Source organism: Anarrhichthys ocellatus, unplaced genomic scaffold (assembly GCF_004355925.1).
Source record: "Anarrhichthys ocellatus isolate YVR2014 unplaced genomic scaffold, GSC_Weel_1.0 scaffold93, whole genome shotgun sequence".
NCBI lineage: Eukaryota > Metazoa > Chordata > Actinopteri > Perciformes > Anarhichadidae > Anarrhichthys > Anarrhichthys ocellatus.
In genome coordinates, this window is record NW_022280123.1 from 374,599 (window position 1) to 394,689 (window position 20,091).

Below are 20,091 nucleotides of genomic sequence, written 5' to 3' on the forward strand. Positions count from 1 at the left end.
GGGTGGTGGGTCCACAGGGTGGCTGCTCCATGGTGTTTATTCGGGCTGAGCCCGACCGGGCCCCATGGGCAAAGGCCCGGCCACCAGACGCTCGCCTACGAGCTCCCCTCCTGGGTCTGGCTCCGGGAGGGTGCCCCGGTTTCCCTGGTCCGGGCGAGGTGGCTGTAGTCCGTGGGCTAACTATCATAGGGGTTGTTTTGAACCGCTCTTAGTCTGGGCTCTCCCCTGAAACCTGTTTGCCTTGGGAGACCCTACCAGGGGCTAATGCCCTGGACAACATAGCTCCCAGGATCACTGAGCCACTCAAACTCCTCCACCACGATAAGGTGGCGATTCACGGTCCTAAAATAGACTTTGTGATCCCGTTTGAATAATCAACAATGTTTTACTCAGCCTGAGTGAGTGCTGTACGTAATGCACCATTAATAAACAGCAACAGCAGCAGTACAGGTTGCACGTGTGAAACAGCTGCATGCAGTTGTTTCTCTGAAATGAATGAACACCTTTTTACACTGATTTCCTGTTCCCCAGAAGGCAACAGGCAGAAATACCCTCCACCAAATGGTTTGTTCAATTATCTGTAGCCGCAAACACATCCTGCGATATCTGAGACGGCTCTAGTCATATGACTCAGCCGCAGGTCACATGATGGTGCGTTTGAATGGAACAGAACAACCTTCTGGACATTATCAACTCATTTATGTTAAGATGCGTGGCGATGACCTATCTCAGATATTAATCAGATACTTATCTTTGTCAATTCAGTTGTTGTATTGGCTGTTCAACAAAATGTGATGTACGGCATAAAGCATGTAATCTTCAGTTTATGTTCTTTGCATGGAAACAATAATCCTCTCTGTCGTTTCCCCATCAGCCTGATCTCCAGGATGCTCCAGAAGGACCCGTCTGGCCGCGCCTCGCTCGAGGAGATCGAGGCTCACGGCTGGCTGCAGGGGCTCGACGACGCGCTGCTCAGCCCGGAGGCCCCGCCGCACTGGCTCTCGGGGGCCCTCTCTCCCAGCTCTCCCCGCTCGGGAGCACCCGAGTGCGGGGACCTGCTTGCGGCGAGGCCCCCACCTCAGCAGGCTTTTCCAGGCCCCTGGCAGCCCAGCCTCAGCTTCGTCCTCCGTCCGCCTCCGGCCGAGGAGCCTCCGGTCACCAAGAACCTTCCCGCGCTACAGCAGATCTGCGAGGAGGAAGAGGAGGAAGAGGAAGAGGAAGAGGAGGAGGAGGAGGAGGGAGTTTTGGCAAAAGAGGGTGAATGTTTGGTGTCTTTGTTTGTAGCAGAGCCGGAAAAAGAAGCTGAGGAGATGGTTGATGGTGCAGATGATCAAGAGTGCAGGGAGGAGGAACAAAAAGAAGAATTAGGAAGCTTAGTGGAGATTATGGAGGAGGGAGAGGAGGAGCAGGAAGGAATGGAAATAGAGAAAGAAGACAGTGGATGCGTGATTTCCGACCAGCCAGTCAGTCACGGAGACAAAGCGCTCAGTCAGACACCTGAAGTCCCACCGTCGTCTCTGCCTGGTTTGGGGGTGCCGTGCTGTCAGGGGCCGGCGGACTCCACAAGCCCAGAGGAAGGACGGGGCGAGGAGACAGAACCTAACAACAACACCAACAAACCTCCTCCTCTCCTCCCTGAATCCGCGTCCTCCTTCAGACTGGCGCCGAACGAGAAGGAGTCGCAAAAAACGGGACGAGAAGGAGCGCGAGACGAGAAAACGGAGGAGGGCGGGAGAGACGACCCCTCGGCGGACAGATCTCAACCCCACAACGAGGCCGCTCCGAGGGCGGAGCAGGGGAAGCGGCACAGCCTCAAGCTGCGCGAGAGACTCTTTCAGTTCCCCCTGTGCGAGAAGGCTCTGGCCTTCAACATACCGACACACAACAAGCCCAAGATCCTGCCGCTGGCTCAGTACAACTGCTGCCACGTGCTATAGGTGAAAACCCAGCCTGCGCGCGGCCTCAGTTTGGCTGTGGGCAGATAGCCGGCGTCAGAGCGCCGAGCTCCATGCTGACCTCGAGGCAGGAGAGCAAAAGACCCTCAGCGTACGGGACGCGACGTGTACAGCCTCACACCTACAAACACTCGGCCCTAGCGTCGTGCTCATGTGATAAACGTTAACGTGTTAAGCTAGCGGTGGTGTACAGCACAGTAGTCAGACATCAGCTGAACCTCATGCGGTTGCATTGCTGTGAACAGCGACTAGACGGTGTCCCGTCTGTTGCTCAGAAACAATACCGGACCTACAGGAGAGATGACGACAGGAATAGATAGACATAAAACGTTTTAATTGAATAAGCTATAGTCTTCTTTGTTTGTTTGTTTAAGAGGTGCCTACATACGTTGATACTGTACATGCATGGCCACCGTGTCATTTTGGTGCTGACTGGTAAAATAAAGCTCTAAAAGTCAGAATGGTCTAGCACTCAGTCGATCCATGATTTTATAATACGTGAATTAGAATAAAGTTTGAACCAGCTTTGCTACAGAGTAGCACTCCTTTTCTCTTCCCTTTGCACAACCTGCTTCTCATTGGTTACACAGCTCTGAACGTCAGCTCTATTCTACAAAGAATGAGACTGTTATGATATGATGTGGTATATGATACGATATGATACTGTGTAATATATGCCTAAGTCTGAGATGACGATATGATTTTCTGTACTGTTAACCTAATGAGGTGTCCTAACATACTGTATCATACTGTTGATAGGGTCATTGGTCATTGATTGGGATGCAGGTCTTCCATTGTATTTGAACTTGTTCTTTTTATTCTCCCTGAACAGTTTAATCATATTTGATCATAACAGATTTATTTTGGATGTGCAGATATGAAGTTTCTTTTTTTTTTTTTATATGACTGTCAAAGATATGAATTCTCTGAAGAGACATGTGACTTTGTGCATGTTATTACTGTTATTTATCACAATATACCTCCATGTGTCTTGGATCTGACGGGACGTTGTTCTTGTGTAACTGTAAGTACCTTGAGGTAATCTACTGAATGATGAATTGCACACAGTGCGACTACTGCAGCAGGTTTATACACGCTCTGTCCTTGGACTGATAGATTAGATTTGTTGGTCATTTAGACCGAATGACGTGATACCTTATTACGTAGCTGAGGAGTCCCTCCGTATGGTATTAGTATACCATATAATGCCTCAGTGTGTTTCTCTATTTTCTCATACTGTATATTTTTTTCTCTTTAGAAGCTGAGACAATAATTGAGATATTTTGTAAGGTTAAAGAAGGCCAAAGCTGTACAATAAGCGAAAGATTCCTCCTATAGCTCAGTAAAGAGAGCGTATTCCAATCACTCACTACTTCACGGGTACAACTCGTTGGAGTTTAGGCGTACGACCTGTTGATTGGACGGTGCCCGACTACATAAGCAGCGGATGTCACGTGAAATCTGATTATATCATCCGCCATGAAAAGCATGAAATCTGTGCAGACAGGGGATAAAAATCACTTTATTTGTTCCTGTGCGATTGCAGCCCGTCTCCCCTCAGTGTGTCTGCGTCTACTGACCTGCATTGTAACTAGGACCACGTCTCCATGGAGCTGGGAACATATTTTTCTGTATTTATTTATTAAAATGGATTAAATCAACAGGATGAATGTGTGCAGTGTGCTTTATAGAGAACGTGGACAGTGATACTGTACAGTGTTGTTGCTCCCACACACACACACACACACCAGAAACTAAATAGCCCCTTCTGGACCAGGCTGGGTTACCAGCCAGGTTAAGACGGGTGCTGTTATTTGTCATGCCCTTGTAGATATGGCATCAATGGATGTCATCTGAGAAGAAGAACTTTATACAGACCAACTGAGCTGAAGCTCAGAGGTAAGATATTGTATTCTCATAACCAGCTGTCTAATATTGTTTAATATTTAGAGCATATACAACATATTTTTAATTCCAGTGGCATCTTTAGCTGCTTTGTGAACTTCTAGTATATGTTCTATGATAGACATTGACATCCAAAGTGCCACAGTCAAATGACATGCTTTTTATATTTGAATTTGTGTGTCTGTAATGTGTTCTTTGTGTGTGTTCGTCCTCCAGAAAATGCTGGAGGCCTAGCTTAGAATGAGCCCTTCATATGTACATGGGGAGAGGGTCCCCTTCACAGCGTCTGCCCTGTTGCACTGCCGCGTTTTTACAGTAGCCCAGAAGGGACAAACTACGTTACCTGAAGGCCACTGTAGTTCTCCAACACGCTTGAGAAACTGCGGTAACATGAGCTACAGAGAGCAAAACCATGATACCCTCAGCCCCCCCGCCTGACTTCTGCTGCTCATAAACTGGTGTTCTTACGGTGTTCTTACGGTGAGGAAGGCCTGTGACTCAGGCGAATGTCGTTACCACAGTTTGACACGAGGCGGCTCAAGTCATCGCAGTCTTGGAAAAGGGAGAAGTGAGCAGAGGGGTATTCAGCTGGTTGCAACCTGCAACCACAGCACTACCACCAAATCCGACACACTGTTCTGTTAAAGGGTCTTAAATGTAACTTAAATGTCAATCACTTTTAACTACTTATCATTACATTACAATGCACATTGCGATTACAAAAACAAACGCCTTACTCCCAGGTAGAAGATGAGGCTCACAAGATACTACTCTATCTCTCATGTTCCTATCACGCAGGTATGTGGAAATAGCAATGCTTAACTCCACAATGTCAACCGTCACATTTCATAATGTTTTCTGCTGCATTATACAATGTAATTACAGTTTTTAGAATATCTCTGGCATGCTGTGGTCTACAAATTCACTTTAAAATGCCTCCGCTCTGTCACCGTTGTACATGGTAAATGGTCACTTTCCCGCTCATTCACACACCGATGGTTTGGCCTAAGGGAGCAGTCTGTGGGTTCAGTGTCTTGACACTTCAAGGTGCGGACTGGAGGATCCGGGGCGTCTGATGACAACCTGCTCTCCCTCTGAGCCAAAGCCGCTCTGTATCTTTCCAACAGAAGCTCCCGTGCGATTGTGTCCCTTTCGGAAGCTTTCCAATCCATGCATAAAACAACAGCGTCTTCTTTTATAAAATGAATAAATCCAACAATTAATGTCTTCTGTGATTAGTGATGACCAAGGCCTAGAAGATGTAAATGGTAAATGACATGATGATTATCATTACAAAAGCTGGGCGGATGAAGTGTCTTCGTATGGAAGCTTGCCTGAGATATAAAATCTTTGAAGTGTTGGCAGTATTTATTAAAGTATGGAGCTGTATGGAGTGTCTAGTTCAAACATTGTGAGAGGAGATACATTTTGAAATCTTGCCCTTTTGAGGATTTGTGCTCGCACTGATCACTGTGTCGCCCCACCTTTGATATCAAAAACCCCCTGTTTCATCTACAACAATCATAACCATTATACTGTAGTTCATATGGTCATCACATGTTTTGTTTGTCATCTGTTAAGTATAAGGTTGGAACTGATTCTTTTCATCGTCGATTCTTTTCATTATCAATAAATCTGATTTGTGAGAGGCTTATCATAATTTCTTAAAGCCCAAAGTAATGCCTTAACATGTTTGTTGTGGCGATATTTGGTTTACAATCAGACAAAACTAAGGGAATGTTTAGCATTTTGGCTTGAAATATGACTTCAAAGTTGAATTCTTCCATTTCTAAATTGACTAAATGATAAATCCACTAATCATTTCAGCTCTAGAAGAGAAACTAACCGCAGCTGTCAAATAAATGGAGTAAAGAGGGTTGGAGAGGTTGATTCCTTTCAAAGAGTAGACACAACAAACAACCAGTTTCCTTCAGTGAGTTTATTGAAGGACAACCGGCAAACATTGCCACCTCTGTTTTCTGACCTGAAATCTAATAGTTTTAATCTTCACTATCTCTTCACAACCCTTCACAACAGAGCACACACACACATACAGACACACACAAACAAACAGCAAGTTTTATGATCAGTGTCAGGAGTGCACATTTACTGCCGCATGAGGAAGTCTCACCCCCCTTATGCATCTGCACCTTCACTGAGGCAGTCCTACTGCAGCCACCTGGGCCTGTATTGTGAAAAGCTGTGGAATTACATGGAGAGTGTATAGTGCCTCCTGGTGGCTGCAAAGAATACTAACTCTTAAAATCAATAACTCACAAGGAAAAACAATACACCACTGTCAAGCAAGTATGGAAGAAATATGTGGACTTCATTCATTATATTAAGCCAAATGTAGCCAGCAGTGAACAGTGAAAAAACACCAGAAGTGTGAGTGTGAAGCGACAGACGATAGGGTGAATTAGTCGTTGCAGCACAGTGAACTCAAGCAGTCATTCTTAGAGGCACACAGCAGATTGGCAGGCGAGTGAAGACTGAAAACACAATGCAAATCAAATCTTGGTCCATAGTTTGCTTTATTCATCTCATGTTACAGGTGTGCCACGGTCCTATAAGCGTACTCTTATTATTTAAGGAGAGGGCAGTACCATCAAGGGAGGATACAAGAGCAACATTTCCTTCTAACTTAACAACCAGAGGCAAATCTTTAAGCGCGTTTCCCGATTTCTTACAAGGTCTTCAACATCAATTCAGACAACAAAGTGAATTGAGTCACAGTTGTAAACCTATTATAGAACAATCATTGTGTTTTGCCCACTTGGGGGCAGCACAACTAACTGTAAACACAACATTGTTGTTGGGTTGGGTTTCTATCCACCGAATATCCAATATTCACTCTCCTTTAGCTGCTAAACATTTAATTATGTTCACCAGCTAGTGTCTATCTTTGTCTATGTGCTGTTTACTAGCAAACACTGGGTTTATTACAGATTCTTTCTTTTTTTTTACTGAAAACAGCTGAATTCAGACTGATGAGAGCATAGAAACGCTGTAATGCTGACCTGAGCGGAACTGCACAGCTGGGTAATAATTCTCGTGGTTTCTTTATTATGATACCAACCTTTCACAAAAATATTGAATGAAGTTGCTAAGTGCGAAATTCAGAGCGTTGCCTCTCAATATGGCGACTGCTTAGCTCGCATCTAAAGGTGCTTACAGCGCTAACAGTGCAAACAACACATAAATATAGTTTCATCTTTTTATCTTATCTTATAATCCGTCCAGGGATGGTACTGTCCTCCTATTGTGAATCCTGAACACTATGGCTTATCAATAATCTGAGCAAAAATACTCCTGAAAGAGTCCCACTCCCGACGAAGTCTGTCAAGTACTGTCAAGTATTCTGCCTGCCCCTGACCCTCACCATTACCTCAAATACTCTGTCCTGTCTGTCCTTTACTACTGAAACTACTGACTGTACATACTGTGGCCACAGTGACTTCACAAGACCTCTTCAGTTGCCCTCGTTAAATCCAGACACACCCTGAGGAAACCTCCAGTATCGTACCAGAGAGTCTTTTTTAAAGGCGTCTGCACACATAATCAATACATTCCATTTGTAGTCTAATACATATTTTTTGAACACTTTTTAGCTGCTGTTTCAATGGCACTTGCAGTGTACATGTAATATGAGTGTGCATTTCAAATGGTGTACGTTGCGAAAGCACCATAACTAGTGAGAGCAGCAGGAATACTAAAGTCTACTGGGGCAGTATTTGGGGCACAGCGGAATGCATTGTGGGCCCTGCTGAAGAGCTAAGACTCTTCTCCTCTGTGGGTCCACGCAACACTGAGGTTGGTACTATCTTCGAGTTGAAGCAGCCGAGCACAGCACAACACAAGCAACGCCTCAACACTTTGAAACGCAATCAAGATCCTTCACAATGCAGCTTCTGGAAGAGAAGAAAGGAGAGTTGTCACGCTAATGAGGTGGAACACCAATATGCGAAATAATGAAATGTATGGTGGAGGGCTTACCTGCTCTCTCAAGGCCTGCATGGACGTGAACTCAATGTGCTCCCTCTTCTTTCGGACCCAGTCCGGTTCATCAGGTATCAGCACCGCTAAAACCACCTTAACCAAGATCAGCACGTGCTGCAAACAAACACAGAGGTGAAAACGTCATGCTGTGATCATTGTTCATGTGACTCTCACTACTGACCCCTCCCGACTCCCTCTTACCTCCACCAAAACAGCCAACAGCAGAACGTGTGTGCTGCTCCACCCGCCCTCCTGAAACAGCTTTTGCAACCACGGCGACAGCAGCAGCAGCCAGCAGTTGGACACGACGGAGACAAAGCTCAGGACCTCGAAGGCAATCTGAAACACAGGACAATGACGAGATGTGTTCACTCTACGTAACGGCTGCGTCTCATTTCTATTGTGCGTTGTGTTTTCTGCTGACCTGCCACACGCGCATGTTCGCCGCAGGGGGGGAGAAGGGTTTCCGGAAGAGTTTGCAGATCTTGTAGGCGTCCGTTCGGATCTCCGTTAGGTTATTGATGAGCAGCAGCACGGCCGTCAGGGGAAACACGCAGGAGAAAAGACTCAAATACCCAAACTGCACCAGGAGCTCGATGTACTCTGCAAACAAGCCCTGTGACGAAAACGAGAAGCTGTGTCAGACGCCGCCAGAGTGGTTTTTTTAATCCCTGTTTCGATATGCGCTTTCTCTGAATACTGCACACTCACAGGGAAAGCAGGCAGGGTGCTTTGGTTCCTAAATTTGTCCTCCTGTGGGTCGTCTTCGCTCTCTGTCCTATGGGGGGCGCTGATGAACCGGTCCACCAGGAAGGGAATGAGCACCTCTGTCACCTGGTTCAGCAGCTGGGTGATTATCAGCAGAGACGCCAGACGCTTCAGACGGACAAAGACAAACGGTGAACTTTTTTATTTCATTCACTGACGTCACTGGTTAGAGCAAAAACAAATAACCTCCCCTCCCAACAGGCATATGGCTAAAAGGAACATGATGTCAGGCAAAATAAATGAAGTGAGGTGAAAATCAAGTTGCATTATGGGAATTGTGGGATCCAGCATTTTTGGGCCTTGACCCACATTAGTCAGAAGGGGCCATATTGATAAAGCATCCTAGTACAAAGAGTTGGCCCTTGTGACGGAACTCTAAGACAACTCTTAGAATTATGACGTGTTTAACAATCTCCCCTTACAGTTAGGACAAGTTCCTGCTAAAGATAACAGATATCCACAAAGCGTCTTCGCCCTTAACAAGAGCTTTTGTTTGGAGTCGGCGGTGAGGACTTTTAAGAAGCTTCAGAGTTTTTTAAGCAGAGGAGAAAATGGTGGGAAGAGGTATGAGAATACTCTCGCTGAATGAGAGTAAGTTAATGAAACGCTGCAGATTAGATCTCGCAGGGAGAATGTTTGTGGTCGATATCATTAGAGACGCTCACATCTCCCACCCAACGCAACAACGCCAGAAATGAGTGTTCGCTGGTTTACTGATTTACATGCCGACCAAAGTTAATATTTATATCGACATGCCAAGCAATCACGGAAACTGATGAGATCAGAGCCCTTTTCCCCCATTTAAATCAAACAGATTAAGTATTAACATTACCAGCATGGTAAATGAGTCGGGCCCCAGGATATCTTGGCCTCTACCACATCGACTCATGCCATTCTCTTTTCTTTTTTTTTGGCCAAGTTTAGGGAAGTGCATTGCTAAATCACTGGGGTCCCCGCTTGAAGACACAACAGTAAGATTTGCTGCTGTTACCTTGCGAAGCAAAGGCACGTCCTGCTTGAAGAAGGCAATGTGGAAGAGCACTGCAAAGTAGTTGAAGAAGGTGAACTGGAGGGGAAGAGAGAGAGAGACAAGAGCCGGGTGAAAGAGGCTGCTGGGTTAAGAGGAGGTAGGAGGTAATGGTTGGAGAGGAGTGCAGGGGCGAGGAGGAACTCACCACCAAGACTTTGGCTGTCAGATGGTTCTCGAAGGCGGACTCCTCTCTGTGGTTCTCTAAAGGGAGACATAAGGGAAATGATTGGCTGATCACAAGCATTATGAACAATACTATTGGTACAATTACACGACCTCATCAGCTGATGATTTTATCACTCTCCCCCCACCCCCATGCCGTTTCCTCCATCTTGCTCACCGTATTCAGTCAGGGACTTTGCCACCGTCCTGTAAACAGTCGCCAGCACATTTGTGTAGCTGATGTGAAGCACTGAGGGGACGTAGAGCAGAGTCTGAGACAGCAGGGAGTCCCAGTCTTTGTGGAGCTCTTGCACCTGGGCCTCCCCCCAGTAGAAGCACAGCATCCCCAGAACCACCAAGCCTGCAAAGAGAGATGTGACAGGGCAGGGGACACGAGGACGGAAGGAAGAGCTGAGAAGTTTGCCATCTTTAAAGGGCAGAGCATATTTTTTTCTGCTAAGTTTCAATAACGTGCACTGATGAGTTTGTTCAATTCACATTTGAAGCTGTACCTAGAAAGAGCCCCACCACTGGGATTGACACCAGTGCCATACGCAGGTCCCTCTGCCAGTCAGGAAAGAGCGGCTCCATGCGACCTGTCACGGGGTTGACCCCGATGCCGCCGTGGAAGCCGGGTCGGGGTTCGGCGAAGCGCTCGGCGAGGTGCATGGTCCCCCATCGGTAGGACAGGGAGGAGCTCCGACGCTTCCACAGCTCCATGACCACCGTGGACCAGAGCATGCTGAAGACCGCCTGGATAATGTGACCGCTGACGGCCGTCCCCGAGTCGTCGTCACTTGTGACCGGAGAGCCCGAGAGGGACTCCTCCATCTCCTTCTGGACCTCACCTGTGACGGGCGAGAAGAACTCGGTTGACACTGTCAGGTTGAAATACTGAATGAGACATTTTTGTGGCCTGTTCCTGTTTACACGCAGACTTTGTTACTTCTGTTTGGACTGTTCTATCCAGGCCGGTAAGCTCATGTGCATTTATGTTAACGCCTGAACCCTACCTGTCTGTCTTGATGTCTTGATGAGAGAGTTGTTAAAGTCTTCCGGTAATACGGAATACGTATCTTAAAAAAAACAAAAGGTTGTTTCCCAAGATAATTAGCTTGTGATGTAGTTTTTAAGATAAAGGGATTATGTAACATGATTGCAACGACCGTTCTTGGCTTCCATTGATAAGATTAGCAAGGCTTCTCTTTTTTTAATGAATATTATAGCCTCACTTGAGCAGACCTTTATTATTGTTTCAATCTGTTTGGTGTAAAGCGTCACATGGCGGCCAGAGTAATTTCAAGCTCTAACTGCTGCTTCACCTGTAATATGTGCTGCAACAAACCGGCCTTTTAAGATACTTTCACGGTGTGAACAGATTTCTGCTTAAAGTAGCCTAGTAGCTTGCAAAATAATTGCATATGTCTCCATTATAGTGGTAAAAGTGTACATTCACCAAAGTAAAAGAGAAATGCGCACACCTACCTGAGAAGTATGTGATGGTCAGGCCCAGTATCGCTGGTGGGAGCAGAGACCAGGTGTAGAAATCAAGGAAGCTGAAGTAGAAAGCCACAGAGCTTCCAAAATACCCATTGACTGAATCTGGACAAAGCAGCAGACAGGTGTCTGGTGTAAGTGTATGCATGGATCGATTCATTCAAGAGACAGCCATTGCAATCTTTGCAAATTCGCATCACTTTCTGCATGTGGGAGTTCAGTCATGTGGTACTGTGTGTGTGTTTGTGTTTGTTGTATTTACACCCACCCAGAGGCTGAGCCAGCTGATTCCCAGCATACCAGGCCTCACTGAGATCCTTCAGCTGGTCCGGGTTGTGGATGGGAAGCGTGTCCACAATAACACCAGCTGACCCAAGCTTCCGCCCTGCAACAACATTCACTTTTACACCCATGACTAAAAACACCTTGAGGCCTTGAGGACAGATGCAACGACTAATCCACACTGTATGCAGTAACACACACACACTTAGTCGGTGCGTGACGCACTCTGAGGCTGATGCTGACCAAAGCAATTTCTTGATGGAATGTGAGGAGAGGAGAGCAGAACAGCTGAGGTCAGCGAGCCATAGATGTAAATAGTGCACGTGGATGCTGGCTGAACGTTGAGTATTTACAACATTGCTGTCAACATGCTCCTAAGTGATGGAGAGATTGCTCAAAATGTTGTATATGAACTGGATGAGAGTCTGCAATGTGAAGAGATGAGTCTACTGCAAAAAACATCTTAACAAGTAGTGTGTGTGTGTTTCCATCTTTGTCCCGAGGTATTCATTGAAATGATCAAATTAATTAACAAATTGCAAAAACAGAAATCCTCCCAATAAATCATTTTGTTCTTGATGGATATCTTTCCACTGTGTGTACGTCGTGTCTGCCCAATACTGACAGTGAGAGCACTCACAGATGTTGTCACGGTGTTGCAGTGTGTGTCTGTCAGACAGGCCGGGTATCCTCAGGTCTCTCTGCGCCCGCAGACCATCCAGCTCATACTTCACGATGTACTGCCGCTCCGCCAGGGTCAGGAACACCTCCATGTTGTCTGTCACACACGTGAATGGACACTGATACATAACTATAGCCAGCGATGAATACAAACACACACCAGAATCTGTGAGGCTGTACTTAGGCACACTGGTGCTTTAGATCAGTGTTTTATTTTAACCTATAGGGGTCGGGACCCACAAAGGGGGTCGCAAGATCATTTCAGGGGGTCGCCAGATGGTTGTGCAGGAAAATGATAAGAGAACACATTAGAAATAAGATAATATATTTTGGAATGGGGAATGTTTTTTTTTGCATTACATCGTCTGTACCGGTGATATAATTTGCCTCAGAATAGATTTTATTGAGTGTTTGTGAAAGTCAAAGTGTGCCTGCACACGTCGGAGGCTCTACTGCTGTACCTGAATCATTAAAGTTGTCTCTGTCGTTGTAGGAGAAGGCTTCCATTTCCCCGCTGCGGTAAGTCTTACACAGACCCAACTCTTCAGTGGCTTTAAGTAACGTACAGCGCGGGGCGGAGAGCACGATGATGTCACCAGTGGCCTCCTCGCCCGGGTGGGCCAGTAATGCAGCACCTGGGGAGAGACAGTCAAACTCTTATTTTGTAGCTGGTCGCATTCCTTCAACAGCAAAAACTTCAGTTGTTGATATATTATCAACACATGCAGGGAATGGGAAACGATTTGGGTGTGATTTCTTTGAGAAGTTAAGGAGTTCTGTCTTAGTTAGGTTGAGCTTTATGTTTTGATGTGACATTCAATGGGACAAGATGAGATGCTCGAAAAAATAAAAAGAATGTTGAGTGTCATCAGCAAAGAAATGATGCTGGAGACCCTTCAGGCAATCAGTCTTCTGTTCCATAGACTTTCAGTATGAGAGAGAGAAAGGCTCATACGTGTTTGATATGCATGCTTTTCTTTGCAGGGTTGCAATCGATGCAGACGGAAAAGTGAGCCCGACAGGACTCCTGCAGCTCATCGCTGTTATTCGAGCCCTCACCTCCATCTTTCTGAGGCGCTCCGATCACTCTGATGAGCCACCTTTTCGTCTCAGGGCGAACCTTCTCTCCGAGCTTCACCAGAACCAACGGCTCGACCCGCTCCGACACACAGCAGGGGCAACTAACTTTGGTCCAGTCCGGTCCAACGGTGGTAGCACTCAGTTTGCTCAGGGCCGCTCCCGCTGGAGTCTTAGCCTCCGGCTGCTCGGCTGTTTCACTGCTGCTGCCACCACCTTCATCACCACCTGCCTTACTCATGCTGAGACTGTGAAGAAATGTTAACAAAACAGTTTTAGTTTGCGGATACCGTCCGCTGTTACGTTCACTGTTCTCCATCCTAAACATCTCCCAATAGAGGAGCTAGGGGGGTAGATCATGTCCAAATAACTAGTCTAGGTTTGGTGACACTGTAAAAAGAATTGCGAGGTTTTCTACAAAATATCCTAACATTTGTACATGGTCCCCAGAGGATAAATCCTACTGACATTAGCGGTCCCTGACTTTTTCTATCGTGCCACCAAGGGGTTGACATTATTGCCTTCCAGTGAAATACTTCCACAACATTCACGGTGCCCAGAGGAGGAATTCAAATGAATTTGGTGATCTGACTTTACATGTCGCGCCAAATGTGGATCAAAGTTTTCACTTATTCTGGGAAATATCTTAATATCTGCAAGATGGATTTGGACAACGTTGTGCACAGACATTCATGGTTACCAGAGGTTGAATGCTAGTGACTTTATTGATCGACTGACGTTTCCTCCAGCAAAAACCATGAGGTTGACATTTGCGCTGTTTAAGGAGATGTCTCGACAACTACAGGGTGGATTGTCATGACATTTGGTTCAGACATTCACCTACTTTGTGTTAATAAACAAATGTGGGAGTGCTAACATGCTAACTTAAGATGAAGTCCATGGTAAACATTAAACCCTCTTAACACCAGCATGTTAGCATTGCAAATGTGAGCATGGTAGCATGCATATGTCACTGTCGTTACTTTATTTATTAATCTTTTTATGAGCTGATTAAAGTCATAAGGCAATAAAAAACTGTTTTATTAGTCAGGGCTTATTACACCTGTTTAAGGACTCTGTTAGTGTGCCACCAAACAACCTTTGCAAACACCTTTCTGAGATGACTTTTTCATAATCAATCATTTACATATTTGAGTGCAGTCACATCTTGACAGTTTTCATCTTTCATTTCTGCATTTGCATCACCAGCTATTGCATCATAACAGCATTAGGCTGGTTAAGTGAGACTAAACAGGCAGCAACTTTAGGCATAATCTTTCCAGGAATCTGCACACTGTACTTGCTAACTCATTTCAGTTACTTGCTGCACCCTTCAGATATGAACCTACACGAAAATGTTCCGCTTCACAGGAAGTCATTGTGGTTACTTTGGCAAAAACAGCAGATAAAAGAAAAGAACTTCCTCTGATTTGACTGCATCGCTACTGGACTTGAAGGTAACACTGACACACAGACAGAGACACAGGAAGACACAACTGAAAGTGATACCGTCCCTCCTATGGTGATAGGGTTATGTTTAAACAGACAGTGACAGCGAGGAAGAGAGAGAGACGTATACAGGGGAACAGAGGCTGAGTCAGGAAATACAGCACCTGGCAGGGAGCGTAGATGATGAGGTACTGGTTGGTCTCTGGTCCTACAGCGGGCCCACAACCCCTCCTCCGAACTCCTGTTTGGACACACACACACACAAAGGAACATGAAGACAACAGCTGTTCAGGTTTCCTGAATAGAACACCAGAAACAACACAATCTCACTCTCTGCACACACTTACCCCGCCTCAGTGTGTGGTTCCTCCCAGTTTATTGTGCGGGTATGTGTGTGTGTGTGTGTGTATATGTCAGGAATGCGGAGGAACTTCCACAGACTGCAGGGTGTGGAGGGTTGTTTGGTCCATATTCAGACTCCTCCTTCCTGCCAGCGCTCTGCTGCTGTTTCACTGCTGCTACTGGGTCCTACTGCTCCACCCGGCTCTGCTGTATATGCTCCGGGGCAACTACACTTTGGATCGAAACTTCCAAGACAATCTGCTGCTTTTAAACACATGTCGGGTAGAACCAGAGTAGAGCACTGCTGACCTTTACTGTATCCAAACAAAAAGATACTCCAATGTTTGACACTAATTAACCACATGCCACCACAACAGTGGTTCTCAACCTGAGGGTTGAAACCCTAAAAGGGGTCATGAGAGGAATGTTAAAGGGCGTAAAATGGTTATCATGTTAGCATGCTAACATGCACTAATTAGCAGCAAACACAAAGTAAAACTGAGGCTGAAGGTAATGTCGTTTGTTTTGCAAAGAAGATATTAATAAAAGTCTTGGACAAAGTCAACTGTGGACCTGGTGGTGGCGCTACATAAATAGACAAAGTTCAGATGACGTCAAAGCGTTTCACTAAAACACTAAATATCAACCTTGTGGTGCTAGAGGAAAAGTCAGGGGATCCCTAAGGTCAGTGTGTGTCATCCTCTGGGGACCATGAATGTCAAAAAATGTCATATTTATCGAATATTGATATTTCAGTCTGGACTAAAATGGTGGACCAATCGTCTGACGTACCAACATCCCCACATTGTGGTCCCTGGTAGGCAACCAATGCTTTATGTTAAACATAATATGGAGCTCTCTGAATGTCCCTTGGCGATATTGTAGCACCTCTTAAACTATTCTGAATGTATAGGAAGGGCAATGTTGGTTTTTCAGACTACCACTTTGGTCTGAACTGTAATATCTTAACAAATATTTGATGGGTTTCCATGTTATTTAAGCATTCATGCCCCCATAAAGATGAATCTTAATGATGTTGTTGATCTCTTAACCACGGAAATGTATAATAAACAGTGATCAAAGAAAAAGTACAAGACAGACTGACATCAGAAATATATAGACATTTATTTACAAATACGTTTTTTGCATTTGCATATACACTTAAAATTCCAAAATAAAAGTTATAAGAAATTAAAGTAAACAGATTTAGGAAATATTATTTTACGCTGCATAATTTAGCACAAGGAAATATTCACTTGTCAGGATCAAGGCGTACAAGCTGTTGTCTTTCATCTATGTCATATAAATATACATAAATAAGATCTGTGTGTACTGAATCGTTTTACTTTGCCAAGCAGCCGCCACAATCAGTTTGCGTTATTACACTCATCATCATCATCATCATCATCATCATCATCGCCGTCATCTTTGGTTCTCTCTGAATCAACATGTTTGAGGTCATTATATCAAAGTCAGGATTCTGTCTTCATGATGCGTTCAGCATTCATTATCAACTGGACTGTGTGCAGCGTGAGACAGACGGTGTTATGGTTATATATAAACCGATATGCTGCAGTCACATTTTGGTGCAGTTAAAGCTCGATCCTGGTGAAACTGGTTTTATCAGAAACAGTGTTTTGGCGACGAGGATTATTGCTGCCCTGAATATTAAGGGAAAAACGTCATTATTATTATTTTATTCCTCTTCATATTGTAGGAAAGCATGTATATATTATGTAAATGGGAGTCTTTTCTTCAAACTAGAAACATGGATAAGAAATGATTTCCTACAGTTGTAGTATATTCTCACTTTGCTCTACCTATTTATGTAAATAGTTTTAATGAAGTTTGTTCTGCTTTAGTTATCAGTGTTTAGCTGTTGAGTGTTTAGAGACATTCTGAGGATCCGCCAGTCGCCATCAAGATCTCCTGCTGCCCGGTCAGATGGTTCATCCATCGTCATCCTGCTGGGGTCTGCAGGGCCACTAAAAAAAAAAATAACCCCGAGATCCCCACAGCAGGAAGTCTGACAGGCCGGCCTCATTCCTTCAGCTCTGTCCCTCTGATGCCATAACAACACACTACATCCATTTTCCTCACATGCCACCAATAAGAAAACATCTGCTCACTCCGGCAACGTAACGCTGCTGTAATTAAACAATCTCCTCTTCTGTACATAATGGCTTACAAAATATGTTTTCTACATCTTTGTTGTGTAATGAATGACAAAAAAAGAAAAGAAAAAACGGAGAAAGTATTACAAAAGACTTGCAAAAATATATGTCCAGTGGTTAGAAACATGTAGGACTCTGCTTTACATGGCACGTTAACGTTACATTGCATTAGTGCCCTACGGTACGATTTCACTTCTGCGGCTTTGCTGGTCGTGAATAAATTAAATCTCAACTGTCAGCATGTTGAAACATCTGAAACCAAACATTTTCTGGTCACAGCCATTTCCAAAAACTACAGTGGAAGGAACATCTGTAGACTGTTACAATACCTGCAGCGTAACAGAGTGTAGCAGCGTAGCAGAGTGTAGCAGCGTAACAGAATGTAGCAGCGTAGCAGAGTGTAGCAGCGTAACAGAGTGTAGCAGCGTAGCAGAGTGTAGCAGCGTAGCAGAGTGTAGCAGCGTAGCAGAGTATAGCAGCGTAGCAGAGTGTAGCAGCGTAGCAGAGTGTAGCAGCATAGCAGAGTATAGCAGCGTAGCTGGGTGAACATTAAAGCTGCAGACAGTGCGGAGGAAGGATGAAGGTTATTCATTCCTGAGTTGGTTCACCCGTTCACAGGCTCTCTCTCTCTCTCTCTCTCTCTCTCGCCTCTACACACAATCTCACACACACTTTCTGTCACTCCGTCACATCCACATTCAACGACCACCTATCACTTCCTTTTCCCTCCGTCCTCCTCTGAGGGAATCTTGGACAGTACACATGTGTGTGTGTGTGTGTGTGTGTGCGCACATTTGATGAACATTAATGTGTGTAAGGGCATGGTCACACATGAGGCAATATTTGTGCTCTATGTGGGCGGTGCCGATTGGGGTCAACCGCACACACACACGCGCTTCTTTGCTATCGGTTGAGGCTGCGACCTCGCCGGTCGAAGTTCACCAAAGTTTAAAAGTGAAGATGCATTTGCGCCTGTGCAACCGCGTCTTCGTGCTGCTGGCGAATAGAAGAGTGCGTATTTGGAGTATTTTTTGGAGTTTGTTCAGTGTGATTTTGAATGTGCACTACAGTATTCTACAGCTCTGGAGGAATCGTGTAATTCCTTCAAAAAATACACAGATGTGCCCGTGCTTGTGTGTGTGTCTGTTCATGTGTGTGTCTCTCGCCGGCCTTCCTCCGATGACTTGGCTGGCGAGGTCAGTGCGGTGAAGAGCACAGCGGTAGTAGATGTTGGTTTGGTTAATAATAATCAAAACAATATAAAAAAATGGCACAAAAAGGCTTTGCAACAGTGCAGGAGTGATCACGGAGTAGAAACGGTGCGTACCAGTCGACGCACCCACATGATGTTTTGAAAGCTGTGGCGGCGGAAATTGAACTACGGGTGTCCGGGTGGTTACAGCGTGTGGGCTGGTTGCTGGGGAGGGTGGTTGATAAGTCCTGTGGCCCTTCAGGAGAGCCGTTTCTGTGTTAGAACTTCTCATTGGGGATGACTGTGTTGAAGGGGTGGTCCCAGAACGTGGAGGTGATTCCAAAACCTGGAAAGAGATTACATTGTTACTTCAGATACAGCAGACAAAAACAGAAGCATGGAGAATCAAAGCTAAAAATCCAACAGCATCTTCCTTGACCTCTATATGTCTCTCAAAATTTCCGTCTTCCAGCGCTCACCTGCTCTCTGGTGCTCAAAGTGGTGTTTGACATGGTAGACCTTCAGGCCGTACATGTACGAGCCTCTCTTGGGCGAACCGTAGTGAAGGTAGTAGTGGATCATGTCGTACACGACGTAGCCACACAGTCCTCCCACGAACACCGACGTCCCGAGGATCTCCGGGAGCGTGCTGCACAGGATTAGATAGAAACTCCCCACCACCAGGGAGGCCAGGCCGGGGGGGGAAGACCAGCCGAGAGCCGTCGAACGGACACTGCGGAGACAGAAAAAGAGAAATCGTACACCCGAGACGGGATGAAAAGCACGTTCGTTTAAAGAGAATCATAAATGATCAATGTCAATTACAACAATTGATAATGTTCAGAGCACAAAAGTGAGGTTGAAACTATGTTGGAATAGAGAGAAAGTTGTTTAATACCGTCAATAAAGGGCATACAAGAAACAGTTAGGAGCTAATGGTTAAACCACTTTTATGGCCCGTCACTCAGTGGCCCAGTGTTTGTCGTACCTTGTGGTGCTGTCCGTGCAGCAGGAAGTGTAGCATGATGAGGTAGTAGTTGTGGGCCGGCGGTTTCATGTGAAAGACAAAGCGATGGATGCAGTACTCGATGAACGACCACAAGAACCAGCCCATCAGAAAGAGCAGAGGGAAGAGGTACTTGTGTATCGGGACAGAGATGCCTGGGAACACACACACAGATTAGTGACATAAGATACACACACGCGTTAGCTGGAGCGATGATGACGTGGTATTTATTACAGGGTCGTGTGCGTACGTAAATGAGATGTGCAAATGAAAGTGTGGAAAAAGTCTCTGGTGCTTAATTTTAATCATGATACCAGCATTGTATGGTTGTGTGTTCAGGCAGGCACTTGTGTGTGTTACCTGAAGTGAGGTTGAGCCTGGTGGTGCCCTTAGCCAGGGTGGTGTAGCAGTGCCAAGTGAAATAAAACACAATAGGAAGCCACACCACTGGTACCCAGTACCTGTAGCAAGAGAGCACACAGCAATATGGTCATTCTCTCGTTCTCTTGAAATATATATATATATACATATATATATATATATACATATATATATACATATATATATATATA

The 20,091-nt window shown here is 45.3% G+C and overlaps 3 protein-coding genes across 4 annotated transcripts in view; 1 reads left to right on the top strand and 2 right to left on the bottom strand.

The window, feature by feature from the left end:
* Window positions 1-3,616, top strand: part of snrkb (SNF related kinase b) — a 24,296-nt gene extending 20,680 nt beyond the window's left edge. For both annotated transcript variants that reach the window (XM_031875644.1, XM_031875645.1), the window contains exon 5: window positions 875-3,616. In XM_031875644.1, coding sequence (XP_031731504.1) covers window positions 875-1,937 — 1,063 coding nt within the window. In that variant the 3' untranslated portion in view covers window positions 1,938-3,616. The remainder of the gene's footprint in view (window positions 1-874) is intronic.
* A 2,759-nt stretch (window positions 3,617-6,375) lies between these two features.
* Window positions 6,376-15,314, bottom strand: ano10b (anoctamin 10b). The gene is made up of 16 exons (XM_031875643.1): window positions 15,153-15,314; window positions 14,970-15,046; window positions 13,339-13,604; window positions 12,741-12,914; window positions 12,239-12,376; window positions 11,585-11,701; window positions 11,305-11,421; window positions 10,332-10,667; window positions 9,998-10,180; window positions 9,803-9,858; window positions 9,619-9,693; window positions 8,571-8,735; window positions 8,284-8,475; window positions 8,061-8,198; window positions 7,857-7,973; window positions 6,376-7,771 (listed from the first exon to the last, which is right to left on the bottom strand). The coding sequence occupies exons 3-16, from the start codon at window positions 13,595-13,597 to the stop codon at window positions 7,748-7,750; spliced, it is 2,091 nt and encodes a 696-aa protein (XP_031731503.1). The 5' UTR covers window positions 13,598-13,604; window positions 14,970-15,046; window positions 15,153-15,314; the 3' UTR covers window positions 6,376-7,747.
* A 3,341-nt stretch (window positions 15,315-18,655) lies between these two features.
* The window catches only part of fa2h (fatty acid 2-hydroxylase), a 23,727-nt gene continuing 22,291 nt past the window's right edge, over window positions 18,656-20,091 (bottom strand). The window contains 5 exon segments of the mRNA XM_031875654.1: window positions 18,656-18,859; window positions 18,993-19,215; window positions 19,217-19,246; window positions 19,502-19,674; window positions 19,880-20,008. Of these exon segments, the coding sequence (XP_031731514.1) occupies window positions 18,792-18,859; window positions 18,993-19,215; window positions 19,217-19,246; window positions 19,502-19,674; window positions 19,880-20,008 (623 nt within the window). The 3' untranslated portion in view covers window positions 18,656-18,791.

Excerpts from the sequence above, each read along its gene's own strand:
- ano10b (XM_031875643.1), bottom strand. The coding sequence starts at position 13,597 with ATGAGTAAGGCAGGTGGTGATGAAGGTGGTGGCAGCAGCAGTGAAACA. Across the intron at positions 12,915-13,338 it reads AGCGCCTCAGAAAGATGGAG|GTGCTGCATTACTGGCCCAC; the intron begins GTGAGGGCTCGA and ends GTCTCTCCCCAG. Across the intron at positions 12,377-12,740 it reads AGACAACTTTAATGATTCAG|ACAACATGGAGGTGTTCCTG; the intron begins GTACAGCAGTAG and ends CGTGTGTGACAG.